Source organism: Ochotona curzoniae, unplaced genomic scaffold, assembly GCF_017591425.1.
Source record: "Ochotona curzoniae isolate NIBS_2020 unplaced genomic scaffold, NIBS_Ocur_1.0 contig_4558, whole genome shotgun sequence".
In the NCBI taxonomy this organism is placed as follows: domain Eukaryota; kingdom Metazoa; phylum Chordata; class Mammalia; order Lagomorpha; family Ochotonidae; genus Ochotona; species Ochotona curzoniae.
This window is the reverse complement of record NW_024466327.1, coordinates 156,345-169,750: the sequence shown is the minus strand read 5'-3', so window position 1 is coordinate 169,750 and position 13,406 is coordinate 156,345. Positions and strand designations below refer to the sequence as shown.

The 13,406-nt window shown below is 39.9% G+C and overlaps 1 protein-coding gene across 4 annotated transcripts in view; it reads left to right on the top strand.

Moving 5' to 3' along the window:
- The window catches only part of F5 (coagulation factor V), a 65,105-nt gene that overhangs the window by 1,073 nt on the left and 50,626 nt on the right, over positions 1-13,406 (top strand). The window contains exons 2-3 of one of the 4 annotated variants that reach the window (XM_040986799.1): positions 2,924-3,015; positions 7,267-7,389. In XM_040986799.1, coding sequence (XP_040842733.1) covers positions 2,924-3,015; positions 7,267-7,389 — 215 coding nt within the window. Of the gene's footprint in view, positions 1-2,880; positions 3,016-6,697; positions 6,736-7,266; positions 7,390-13,406 lie in introns of those variants that run through there. The other 3 variants (XM_040986801.1, XM_040986800.1, XM_040986802.1) reach the window with 3 other exon arrangements.

Sequence of the window (13,406 nt, the reverse complement as noted above, 5' to 3'; positions counted from 1 at the left end):
TTATGTTTTGTTGCTTTCTTGTGACTGTCAAAATATAATCAGTTGATGGAAATGCATCACTTTCATACTTCCAAGTTTTTCCTGCTTCCCGTCTGATTCACCTGTGCTATTGAAAGTGACTTTAGACTTCATTCCTTAACTCTTAATCACTCCCGGGGGTATGGTTTATCCTGGCTTTTTTGGCATGGTCACCATTTAGAGGCATATGTAAATGAGAGGAGGTTTAATTGGTATGAAAGGATCTTCTCATTTAAATTACTTTTTTTTAAGTTAAGGGACAAATAAAAACTTTCCAGAAATTAGATAGATCACAGTGTATGTATTCAATGTTCTTAACTAGTTATATTGTTTAACTAGTAAACCTCTTAGTGTGACACATTTTTTTACATAACATCACTGTTTAAGTGATTGTGAAAGGTTTGTTCCTCTTAAAATTACAAAACCAGGCAATCAGTCAGGAAGGAATGCAATATTTTGTATCTGTCAATGCATAACATTAATCCTTTCAGCTTTGATCATACCTGGCTTATATTGAATGGTGTTACATGCCACGTTGGTCTTAGAATAAGAGGGAATCACTCCTTTTTTAAAAAAAAGTGTTTCTATCATTGCATTTCAAACTAATAATCTAAGTAAAACTTATTTTAACTGAATGCTTAGGGAACTTATTTTAATCAAATCCCCAATGCAAATGACAGTCTTTCCAATGCTAACTAACCTTGCCTGCTTGGAGTACAGCAACTTGGCTGCTTGTTTGCTGTAGCCATGCTCTGTGTCTAAGTGGAAGGTGATGGGAGTTAGAGAGACAGGTCAAAGGAAGCAGAGTGGCAAACATGCAGGGTGAACAGTAAAAAGTGAATTCTGAAACACAAGCACCACAGTTAAAATCAGGGCATCGTGTGGCTTCCTCTGATTAGAGAGGAATGTTCAGGGAAGCCCTGACAAAAGGCCCCAGCAGGAGGAAGTTTGCCTTCAGTGGCTTCTGTCATTTCTGTGAAATATGTTACTGTGGTTAAGATCCTGAACTCCCTGCAACCCAAAGGCAGAGAAGAAAACAACAGTTATTAGGGTCACGTTTGCTGGTGGGGAGAGGAAATGATGCTTTTATCTTTTTGTCTTCTTTATATTATGTTTTACTTATTTGAGAGGCAGAGAGAGAGTTGTAGCTCCCCGTCACTGTGTGACTCCCCAGATGCCTGCAATGCCTGGGGCTGGGTTCACCTGAAGCCAGAGGCTCGGATCTCCATCAGGGTCTCTCACGTTGGTAGCAGGTCCTGAACCACTTTGACATCACCTGCTACCTGCAAGGGTGTCAATCAGCAGGAAGTTGGTATCAGGAATGGAGATAAGATTTGAACCGAGGCTATCCAATATAGACTTTGGTTGTTCCATACAGCTGCCCAAATGTCCACCCCAGTTCAATCTTTTAATATCTCAGTTCTGCCATTTATTAACTACATCAGCATTTATCAACTATGTCGACACACCTTTTGGTTGCTTGCTTCCAATATAAATTTCCCAGTTCTTGCTCTAATCCAACTTATTCTTACTCCAACCTCTAAACTAGAAACATACTACTGCCAGCTGATACTGGTTCGCAGTGCTTAGTAGCTTAGTACTGTGCTTGAAGGCCTGGTGTGATGGCTTAATTGGCTAATGCTCCTTTCACAAGCACCAGAATTGCATAAGGGTGTGGGTTTGTGTTCCAATTGCTCCACTTCCCATCCATCTCCATGCTTAGAGCCTCTGAAAGCAGTAGAGGATGGCCAAAAGCCTTGGGATTCTGCACGTGTATGGGAGACCTAAGAAAAGCTCCTGGCTCCTGGCTTTCGGTCATCTCAGCTCCAGCCTTTGAGGCAATTTTGGGGAAGTGAACCAATGAATTGAAGATCTTTCCATTTCTTCTTCTTTCTGTAAAATCTGCCTCTTCAATGAAAACAAATCTTGTTTTTCTAAATCTGAAAGCCTGAAAAATTGTTTAAAAGATGTGTTTGATTAGGTTAGCTGGAAAGAATTTCATTTTGATCTAACTTTTTAAATCTATTTACTTTTCATTTATTGAAAAAACCAAGAGATAGAAGAGATCTTCCATATATCCTGGTTTAGTTCCCCAAAACAGTGAGGGTGGGGTCAGGACCAAGCCAGGAGGCCATAATTCAACTTCATCTCCCACATGGGTGTTCACAATCCAAGATGCTTGAGTCATCACGTTCTATCCCCTGGGGTGAACATTGCCAGGAAGACAGGATTGGAAATTGGAAAAAAAAAAAACCCACTAATTGAGAGACTCTGATATGGGTTGCAAGGCATCCCAAATGATGCCTTCAACGTTACAGCAAAAGTGTGCCCTGCGTCTTTATCCTTGGAGGCTTTGGTCCTATTGTCAATCATTCAACACTTAAATGTGAAGTTTGGTTTTGCACCATGATCTTAAATAGTCTAGGGGCTAGTGTTGCGGCATAGTTAGTGCCTACAAGCCTGCATCCTATGCTCGCACCGATTTGAGTCCTAGCCAGGACTGCTTTTGTGCCTGAGAAAACATTAGCTCAAGTGCATAGAGATGGGAAGCAAGAAAGAAGCTCCAGTGTCCTGGCTCCAGCCTGGCCCAGTTCTAGCTACAATGGCCATTAGGACAAATGACCCAACAGATGTAAGACCTCTCACTCTTCCCCCCTCTCTTTCTGTACCTCTGTTTTTCAAACAAGTAAAACAGATTTTAAAAATCAGCTAGTAATTGTGAAATAATCCTGACAGACTATTTTTTACACACTAAAAACTACCTTGGTTACTATAAAAACCTTTGGTTTCTGAATTGAAATGAACGTATTATCATTTTACTAGATATTTGAAGATTTGAAAGCTCTGCTTTTATACTTGTAGGGGTCATATACACCTTTGAATTAGTTTTGCATTCTATTTCTAGTTTGACTTCTTCTCCAACTTCCTTTAAGAAAATAGTCTACAGAGAGTATGAAGTGTATTTTAAGAAAGAAAAGCCACAATCTAGTATTTCAGGTAAGCCTAAAATTTATTTTTCAACTTTAAATATGAATTGTATAGACCATTTTATCTAAGATATGTATTTAGTGATATTTCATAGAAATGTGTTAATGTTATTTTTTCATCAGTGCAAGCTATATTTCATGTGGAACCCTTTGTTCATATTTCTGAGAATTCAAAAAAAAAGAGAGTAAGCTTTAAAAGAAGCAGGAGGCCCTTCTGAGAACGGGGCCCTATGAAAGTGCACAGGTAACATGTTCAAACAGGTGACTTTGATTTTAACCTTGATTAAAAGGGTTCAATATAACTTTGAAGATCTTGGGTTTTTTAATTCATGGAACAAATTATAATAATATGCTTTGCTTTGAGCTGGGCATTGAACTCTATGCTGTGGATTCCAGAGTGCATAAGGCAAGCTTCTATTCTACCTTGCTGTGGCTTGTGGTCCAGTTCAATGAATACAGGTGTGCCTAAAGAAATTTAATTTTTGTTTGCATGGGCCCTCTAGATTCATTAAAAAGGGCTGCATGTGACTGGTTTATTTGCATCTCTCTTCCCATTTAGTCACTTATTTATTTTTATATGATTTATTTACTTACTGGCCTGGCACGATGGCTAAATCCTCAGCTTACTCGCCCAGGGATCCCATATGAACACCAGTTTGTGTCCCAGCCGCTCCACTTCCCATCCAGCTCTCTGCTTATGGCCTGGGAAAACAGTAGAGGATGGTCCATGGCTTTGGGTCTCTGCACCCGCCTGGGAGACCTGGAGGAGGTTCCTGGCTCCTGGCTTCAGATTGGATCAGCTCCAGCAGTTGTGGCCACTTGGGGAGTGAACCAGCAACAGAAGATCTTTCTGTCTCTCTTCATATCCTTCTCTCTATAAATCTCCCTTTCCAACAAAAATACATAAAATATTTTCTAAAAATATTTATTCATTTATGTGAAAGTCATTGTGACAGAGAATGAGAACTAGAGAGATGTTCTAATCACTGGTTCATTCCCCCAACTTCCTGTAGCAGCCAAGACTAGGCTAGAAAAAGAGCCAGGAGTTATTATCCGCTGCCTCCAAGGCTCGGAAGCAGAAAGTGAGGTCAGAAAGCAACTCAGACTTGAATGGACCCCACAATGTGGAATGTTGGCATACCAAACTTGCTTTACCCTAATGCCCAGCTTTCTGTTTAATATGATGTGCATAATCATCACATTTTTAAAGGAAAATCTCTTCTATTATTTCTTGATAAATGGGGTTCAGGGTCTTAATTATGATGCCACATTCCATATGGCAATATGGAAACCATCAAAAAAGACCTCCCTAGGTGTAGGGAAACCAGCTATTTCCTCCCTGCCCCTTAAATAGATACAAGGCTGTCATTATTTCCTGAACTGGTTCTCCACTTTGCTGTCTAGCCCATTCTCCCTGCCTGCTCTCGCCTCCTTGAATCTTTAGCTTTCTTTGAATGGAATCTTTCATTCAGTTGGAAATCAACAGTCACACTGAACCAAACCAAATGATGTTCAGGCTCATCTTTAAAAACAACAACAACAACAAAAAAAAAAAAAAAAACAAATCTTTCCCTTACCCTGCCTACTTTTTCTTTTCTATCCTTATCTTCACTACCAATTCCTATATGAGAAGTCTGTATCATTCTCCACTTTCTCTGATGTTCCTTCTTGTGTACTAGGTGATGAACCCAGTCTGCTAAAATTACCCTCAAGAACCATATTTGTGACCTCTGACTGACAGAACACACGGCTTCCTTTAAGTTTTTTTTTCTTTTTTAAAGTATTAAAATGTGCTCATTTTATTTGAAAGCAGAGTTAGACAGAGACAGAGAGAGGGAGAAAGAGCGATCTTCCGTCTGTTAGTTTGCTCCCCAATGGCCACAGAGGCTGGAGCAAGGCTGGACCGGAGCCAGGAGCCCTGGAACTTCATCCAGTCATCCCACATGAATATCAGGGTCCCAACCACAGCTCCTGTGATGCCAGTCACAGGCAGAAGCTTTACCTTCTGTGCCACAATGCCAACTCCTTCCCAGTTCTTTTGCTAGTGGATACTACTGAGCCAGTCTAAAGCCAGGAGCCAGGATCTTCTTCCAGGTCTCCTGTGCAAGAGCAGGGTCCAAAGACTTTGGTCATCCACTACTGCTTTCCCAGGCCACAAGCAGAGAACTATATGGGAAGTGAAGAAGCTGGGACACGAACTGGCACCAATACAGGATCCAGGAGCATGCAAGGCAAGGATTTAGCCACTAGCTATTACACCGAGCCCTCTCCAGGCTTCTAACCTTATCCATGAGCACAGCTTTCACTCTGCCAAACCAGAGGTCTGATCCTGTCTGGGCCTTTATTGACTCCTGCTGTCTGCCGGTGGAATTAAGTTCCCCTCTTGTGTGCAACTCCGGCACTTAAAACTAACCCCTGCCTTCCAGAGCCAAATGCGTTGTTGCTACTGTTGTTGGCTGTTATAAATCATACCTCTGTTAGATCACACGTGTCTTGGTATTATAGATATCCATATATCCACCTTTCCTCATTCACTTAAACATATTTTGTGCTGTGCAGTAACAAGGAAGAACTAAATGAGAATTCAATAGCAGGACTCAGGCATTCTATCTGACAGCTAGTAATCAAGAAAGACTCTCTATTCTGTGGATAGCTGGAAAAAAAGAAGGATCGTGGAATTTCCATTGCAGGGGTGGTAAGGAAGGTAAAGTTCAGATAAAGGAAGTAACACACACAAAGATTTAAAGGTGAGAGAGCATGGTGGCATATGAAGAATCATAACTGAATAGACACAACAGAACACAAACTTCCAGGAAGTAGCCAACAGAAAGTGTAGTTAGAGAGGCACACAGACTATCAGGAACCACATTAAGGCCTCTTCTTGCGGCAAACAGGAAGTCACTGAAATAATTTAAGCAGGAGAAAGAAGTTTAAACAGGAAAATTTTTCTCTCATAGTGTTAGTGAGGTGTAGACTGGACAGAGACTTGCAGGAGAATGGTGTCGTTCAGAGGAGAAACTAGAAGAAACAGAGTGGGCATTTAGAGCAAGGATTAAATTGCCACTCAAGATAACCTGTATCTCTTCCTGGAGAATCTATTTCAAGTCTTGGCCCCTCCATTTTCTGTTCAACTTTCTCATAATGTACACCCCAGATATTGACTCAATCGCTTGGGTCTCTGCAAATCTCTCTGCTTTGGTCTCACCACTTTAGGAAAGTGTGCCCCAACTCTGGCCCTTGCTTTGCCTCTAAGATTAAATTCTTTTCCCAAATTCTCTGCAGAAAATGCTTTGTTTTTCTTTTATATCAGAGTCCACAATGGAATATTTGGGTGACTGCTAAAATCTATCTTTCCTACTGTCCTCATAAAGAAAAAAAAAGTCTTTTGTTACATCTATACACATAACATCCAACCCTACCCCTACCTCACTTTTCTCTCTCTTTTTTTTTTCTTTTTAAAGACTTTTTGTTGTTGTTATTGGAGAGGCAGATCAGAAATACAGAGAGAAGGAGAGTTAGAAAGATCTTCCATGCACTGGTTCACTCCCCAAATAGCTACAATGGCTGGAACTGAGCCAAGGCGAAGCCAGGAGCCAGCAGCTTCCTCTAGGTCTCCCACACAGGTGCAAAATGCCAAGGCTTGGGCCACCCTCTGCTACTTTCCTAGGTCATAGCAATGGAGCATCTGAGACCTGCACTGGCACCCATATTGGATTCTGGTGACTGCAAGGTGAGGATTTAGCCGTTGAGCCATTATGCCAGGCCCCTCATCTTTTCTCATTCAGCCCATGCAGTTTTTCTTATTCCTTCTTGGATATGTTGAGCTCACGCCTGATTCATGGATTGAACTTGCCTGAAAGCCAGATCTGTATTATTTCTTCTCTTACATAAGTCACTGACGTCTCTCTCCTTTGAGAAACCCTTACATAAACCCAGTGTAATTGAAAATGGATCTTTTCTTGACCAAAGGGACTAGTCTCTAAGGCAAGCCTGTCGCTGACAGAATCATAACTATTGGGTCCAGGTCAGAGGCACCCACCCTCATGTTTTTTGGTATGTGTGTTTTGTGACTAAGCTAATGTAAAAATAATGAGCTGATAGCATCTTCTGGATTGAAGCTTCAGGACAAGGAGATAGGACAATGACATGAAGACTCTTCCACTTTGTAGCTCTACCTTTGACAATTCTGAATACAGACATGGTTTATTTTTTAAAAAAAATACTTATTTTACTAACATATTTTAAATGTTTGTTTCCACAGGACTTCTTGGGCCGACTTTATATGCTGAGGTTGGAGACATCATGAAAGTTCACTTTAAGAACAAGGCAGACAAACCTTTAAGCATTCACCCTCAAGGAATTAAGTACAGCAAATTTTCAGAAGGTAAGAGGAACTAAATATCCTTCTAACAAGGGCAAATTTACAATTTCATACAGCATTATAGCACATTTAAAACTGTATTGCATATCAACCATTGACAAAATTTTTTTGTGATTGGTGCTTATGAAACTGTATCATAAAAATTTCTACATTTGGAAGTTTCAGGGTCTCTGGAATGAGTTTCTGCAGTCACATAGACCTCAGTGTTTGCTAGATTCTTCTTAATGACTGGATGGAAAAATTGCTTAACATCTCTAAATTGCAATATGAGCATTCTAAAATGAAAGAGGAAGAATGATAGATGCTTTAAATTATTATGTCCCATTATTCTAAAAATAGAACACTTGTAAAATAGAATGACAAGTATATTACTTGCAGTAACTGAGATAAATATCATATCACTGAAACATTTACAGACTTGAAACCTTAGGATTTGATTATATAAATCAAGGGTCAGCAAGCTTTTCTATAGAAAAGAGCCAGACAGTAAATATTTTCCATCTCAAGGGCCACAGGAGCTCTGTTGCAACTGCTCAATTTTATCTTATAGAACAAAAGAAGCTGGAGATAAAATATGTAAGGAATGACTATGACTGTGTTGTAATAAACCTTAATTTTCAAAAAGAAGCTGCTAGCCAGATTTGGTCCATGAGCCACTAACATAAACACTGGTCTGACAAAAGAGTTGACCTGGCACATGGATGAGACTCGGTGAGTGGTATTCGGTTGTGATACTATTGGTGATGCTTTGAAGTACAAAAAGAATTTTGGACATAATGAAGTGATTAAGAAATAAGCTTTGAAGGTAGATTTAGGGTTTTATTCTGGCTTCATCACTTTAGGTTCTGTGAGCTTAGTAAATCTTTTCCCAAATTTTTGCCATAAGTAAAATAAGAGCCATTTTAATAACCTTATAAATTTGCTGCTGCAACTTTAAAGCTGCAATAATACGGTCCCTGGAGCCTGACAAGCCCTCGATGATAATGATGATGATGATAATAATTCTGAAGATGATGATGGTAAAGTGACTGCATGAGACACAGGGTACTTAGGCCCTATCATTAATGTTCTAATTACTCCCATTCTGTTGATGTTCAAACCACAGTCACCAAGGTAAAGCCTTGTTAGAGACTGGTATTTTTACAAAGTTGGTATTTCCAGTTTAGCTGTTGCTGGTATGGCAGCATGTTTTAATAACTCCACATTTTTCACAGTTCACAAACTCTGCTTCTTTCTCTCACATGTATCAGCCATTGAACCTCAGAAGAAAGGAATTAAGTAGCTGAGTGGTTGCACTACAGATTCTGGACCTAGATTGTTATATGCAAATTTCAGTCCAGACACTTACTAGCTATGTAACTTTTATAAGACTCTACAGGGTCTCTGAGCCCCATCTTCATCTATAAACTAAGGATAACAGTCATATATGAATCATACAGACTTGTTACCATGAAATCTTGGAGCACTGCCCAGCATGTAGTCAGAACTATAAATATTAGCTGTCATAGTAGAGGTGAGTCTTCAGTTAAAGTATATTCAAATAATTGAATAGTTATGAATTGCGGGATAGAAAATGGGCTTTACATTTATTACTTCTAATGTAAATTGTCAGGTTCATTCCTACCAAGGTAAAGGTGACTGATAACAATGAGCTGCCTTCCAAGGGGTAATATTATCAGCACCTAGTCTTGATCTTGAGAGAAAACAAAATAGCATTGAGTATGCTATTTCATGCATTGTCAAGAGCCAGTTTGACAAGCTTCATGGGATACACACGCAGGAGTCTCTCTCATGTGCCCCAGTTCATGCAGTTCCTTTGAATACAGCCACATAGCCTATTCATGGTCTGAGCCTATTCAGACCAATGCAACAGGAGTTTAACAAATAGGACAGTAGGGAAGCAACCTTCCCCATGTCAAAATGTTACTGGCAGACTCCTTTTCAAAAACTGGAAGTGAAGAGAGGACTGAGGACTTTGAACCCCGGCTAGTCTGTTTGCACAGGGAGTGAACTTCGCAACATCATCCCTCCTCCTTTGCTGTTTATTTGCCTCTATATTTCCCCACAACCAGCAATCATTTATAGAAAATTGCTTCATATGCTGCAACCACTTCCACTGGTGAGCTCATCATTGATGTGTGTAGTGCCGCTAGTTCCCTTGGAAGGTAAATACAGATGAGGAGGGAAAGTAAAATGTAATCATGAAAACGAGAGGCAGATACATGTAAATAAAAAGTGCTCTTCATAAAAGATAAGCCTTCTGTTAATTTCATTATGTATTCTCTTAAAGTAGCACATCGGATTTTCATGTTTGACACTCATCCTCACCCATAACGGCCTTCTAAGATTTGAGCTATTTTTTTTTTTTTAGGAGTGAATACAGTGCTAGACTAGCTGGCCTGGAGATGAATGTGGAGACATTGAGACAATATAATATGTTGAGACCCCACAATGGGGCAGGATGGCCAAATTACACTTTGCAAACCAGAGTGCTTACATTTCCTTTAGAAATGTAAGAGTATTAAGTAAAATAAGTTTTTTTTAATCAGAAAATCACATCTGTAACTGATACCTTATCATAATATTTTCTGTTGTTAAAGGGATTTCAATTTGAGGTCAAAATTTAAGAAATTGTAGCATGTACGCTGAGCTGTTTATTGAAAAGTTAACCCTCGAACAAATTTTCGTTCATTTTAAAGCTTATTTTGTTCATTTTAAAGCTTATCTTTTTTTTTTAATAATGTTTACATAGTTGCTCATGGTTGGAAGGATTGAGCATTACAGAAAAGTGGGTGAGATCATTGTTTCCAAAATTTCTTTTTCTTCCAGGAGGGGAAATTTTTCTTCCTACCTGGGGAAATGAGGGAGACAAATGGAGAAGCTGCATCAAGCCTCCAGCACCCAGGGATGGGGAATGGCCACCCAAAATCAACCCAGGGTCCCCGGTGTGGAGCATGCTCTGAGGGTTCTACTTAAGTGGTTTCTATGGTTCTGAAATGCTGTCGAGCTTGCCAATCCAAATATAAGGAAATCCTTCCAAGGTTCATTGGCTGACATAGTCCACCTTAGAGTCTGCATTCACCAAGACATTTGTTGTCAAACTTTGCTAGGGTAGTTGACCAGTTTGTTCTGCTCTCCTTCCTCTGCTATGGTACCAGATGTCCTTTTGCAAGCTCCAGTTGGTTGCCATTATCTCCCATGTGCATCTGGGCATGCTGTCCACTGCTCCATCTTTTCCGCTGAGGAGGCCTAGTTCGAACTCATGCACTCCATGGTCAGTTCACTGATTCTGTCCTTCTCTCCTTGGTTGGAGTTCTGAGTCCAGTGGTTCAGCACTCATCAGATGTTTTTGCAGTCTAGCTTGACAGCATTTGCCCTCAGTTTCAGCACCTGCAGGCCAATGCTGCGGCAAAGCTCAGTAAGCCTCCACTTACTCGGGCTCATGCATTTACCGGTGGATACAGTCAGTTAGCCCAGCTTAGCCATACCCCAACCCAGTTCACATGCACACCAGCAGGTATGGTAACCCTGTCTGGCTTGGTCTGCCCCCATCTCAGCTCTCACACTCACCGGTGGGAGCAGTTGGTTCATTATCTTCACCAAGTTTGTTTCATAGTCAATCTTAGCACTGTTATTTTACTTGATTTATCTCTTCATATTATAAATGTATAATTTGCATTGGAAGCATTTTACTGAAAAATTCATTTCATACTATTTATCCATCTGCTGGTAAATTAACTCTTCAAATAACAGTTACAATTTCCACTGAAAATTGCTCCTTGCATCTTCATGTAGCCAAATTCTCTATAGGAAAGCCTAATTTTTAAGATTTTTTTCAAAGTTTCCCAATACTTGGTATAATGTAGGTGGTTTTATTTTTCACTTTTGAACCATGTATTTTGGCTGCATGAAGATATTTCCTTGAACATGAGATAAATATCCAAAACAAATAATACTGACAAATAGAATAATTCTCATTAATTGCAAAAACCTGAACTTCCCTTCAAAAGTAACTTGCATGCCCAGTGCACACAAGACCAGACTCTTAAGAAAACATCCGTGTTTTAATTTTCTGCCTAAATTATAGCTTCCGAAAGAATGTTCTGGATCTTTGGATGCACTAAAGCATTCATTAAGTTTACTAAATGGAGGGGGAAAGAGTTGTTCAAAAAAGTAAGTGACAAGGGAGGATTTAATGAATGAGCACCCTGATGAGTAACCAAAAAGGCTCTTTATGCAACCTCCCTTTCCCAGAACTTGCATGCAGCACTTTATGTCAAGACAAAATACTGAGCACTCTTTGGCAAACCATTAGGACATCAGGGCATGAGCAAACACAAGGCTGACACAGACTGAGCAGGAAGCAAACTGAACTGAGTAAATACGAAGGGAAGGGCTTCTTTCGAATAAAGAATTTATTCTAGCAAGAAGTTCAACAAGGACTTTTTATGTCTTGGCACAATGGTTGTTCCTGTCCATTTCTCATCCTTCTGATTTGGAATTTCAGTATTTATTTTGAATTCAAAGTCATGACCAGAGATTCATCAAGAATAAATTTCACAAATAATTCCTCCAAATTGTTGCTTAGGATCCTACCTCATATTATGCAGATGGCAAAATCAAAGATGTGACATGACTGTTTTATTCTAAATAGAGGTAAAATGAAATAATTCTGATCAAAAGAATAAAAACTTTTTTAAAGATTTATTTTATTTTTTATTGGATAGTCAGATATACAAAGAGGAGAGATAGAGAGAAAAGATCTTCCGTCCGTTGATTCACTCCCCAAGAGACCACAATGGTTGGAGCTGAGTCAATCCGAAGCCAGGTGCCAGGAGTCTCTTCTGGGTCTCCCACGTGGGTACAGAGTCCCAAGACTTTGGGCCATCCTCAACTGCCTTCCCAATCAGGAAGCTGGATGGGAAGTGAGGCTGCTGGGATTAGAACTGACACCCATATGGGATCCCGACATGTGCAAGGCGAGGACTTTAGCCGCTAGGCTACTACATAGGGCAGAAAAAACTTTAATAAAGTTGTTCCCCAATTCACTCATTAGTAGTCCTCCATCAGTATGATTATAGAATGCAACCTTTGTGTAAATGTGCATTGTTTACTATTGTTTCAAGATGTCTATAAAAGCTAATATCCGTAAGTCCTGTTTAAGTAGGAAGCTTAACGTATTAAGTTATTTGAAAATCATCTGTATTTTGATGGATGGAAATTATATTTAATTATGAAAATCTGAGTAATGTACTTTGATCAACTAGATGGACACTGACCTGTTAAACTGTGGCAACATGTATGTGTTGAAACAGCAAGCATGTGAAACACTGTTTACAAATACGTTTATTATCACTGGAAAACCAGCCACAATGGTGTATCTAGCATACATATCACAGAAGTTTAGCCATTTCTTAGATTTTCCTACAGTTGGCTCCCATTCCAGTGAAACAGCGTTCTAATTATGGCCTCCTCCCTCGGTGGCCTAGAAGAAATCCAGGCATGACATCCATCACCCTGCTGTGAGGCTAGGCTCTCCAGAGATTTCTGTTGCATCCTCTTTGCAATTGTTCCCTGACCCCCAGCACAGAACCTAGGACGTGATGGTGATGGCGGTGGTGGTTAGGGCGGCGGGAGTTAATGAGTTAAACTGAGATGGAGGACTTGGTTACAACAAAAGGCCTACGTGCTATTTTCCCCTTTGCTCTAAAATTTATGGATTTTGCTGCTGATTGCAAGCAGGTGCTTTGTATTATTGCCTGTTTTTATCGCCTTTAAAAGTTACATTACTGTGATGGAAGAGACCTCTGTGCTTGCCCCCAAACTGCTATGCTGACATGTTAAGCGTCAACATGAAGCTATTGGAGTACTTAAGCCATGGTATGGAGCACTAATGATGATATGATACCTAGTAAAAAGAACCCAAGAGATCTCCTGGACCCTGTCTGTTTTTAAAATAGATTTAGTTCATTTGTTTGAAAGACAGGGTGACAGAGGGAGAGATCCTCCATGTATTGCTT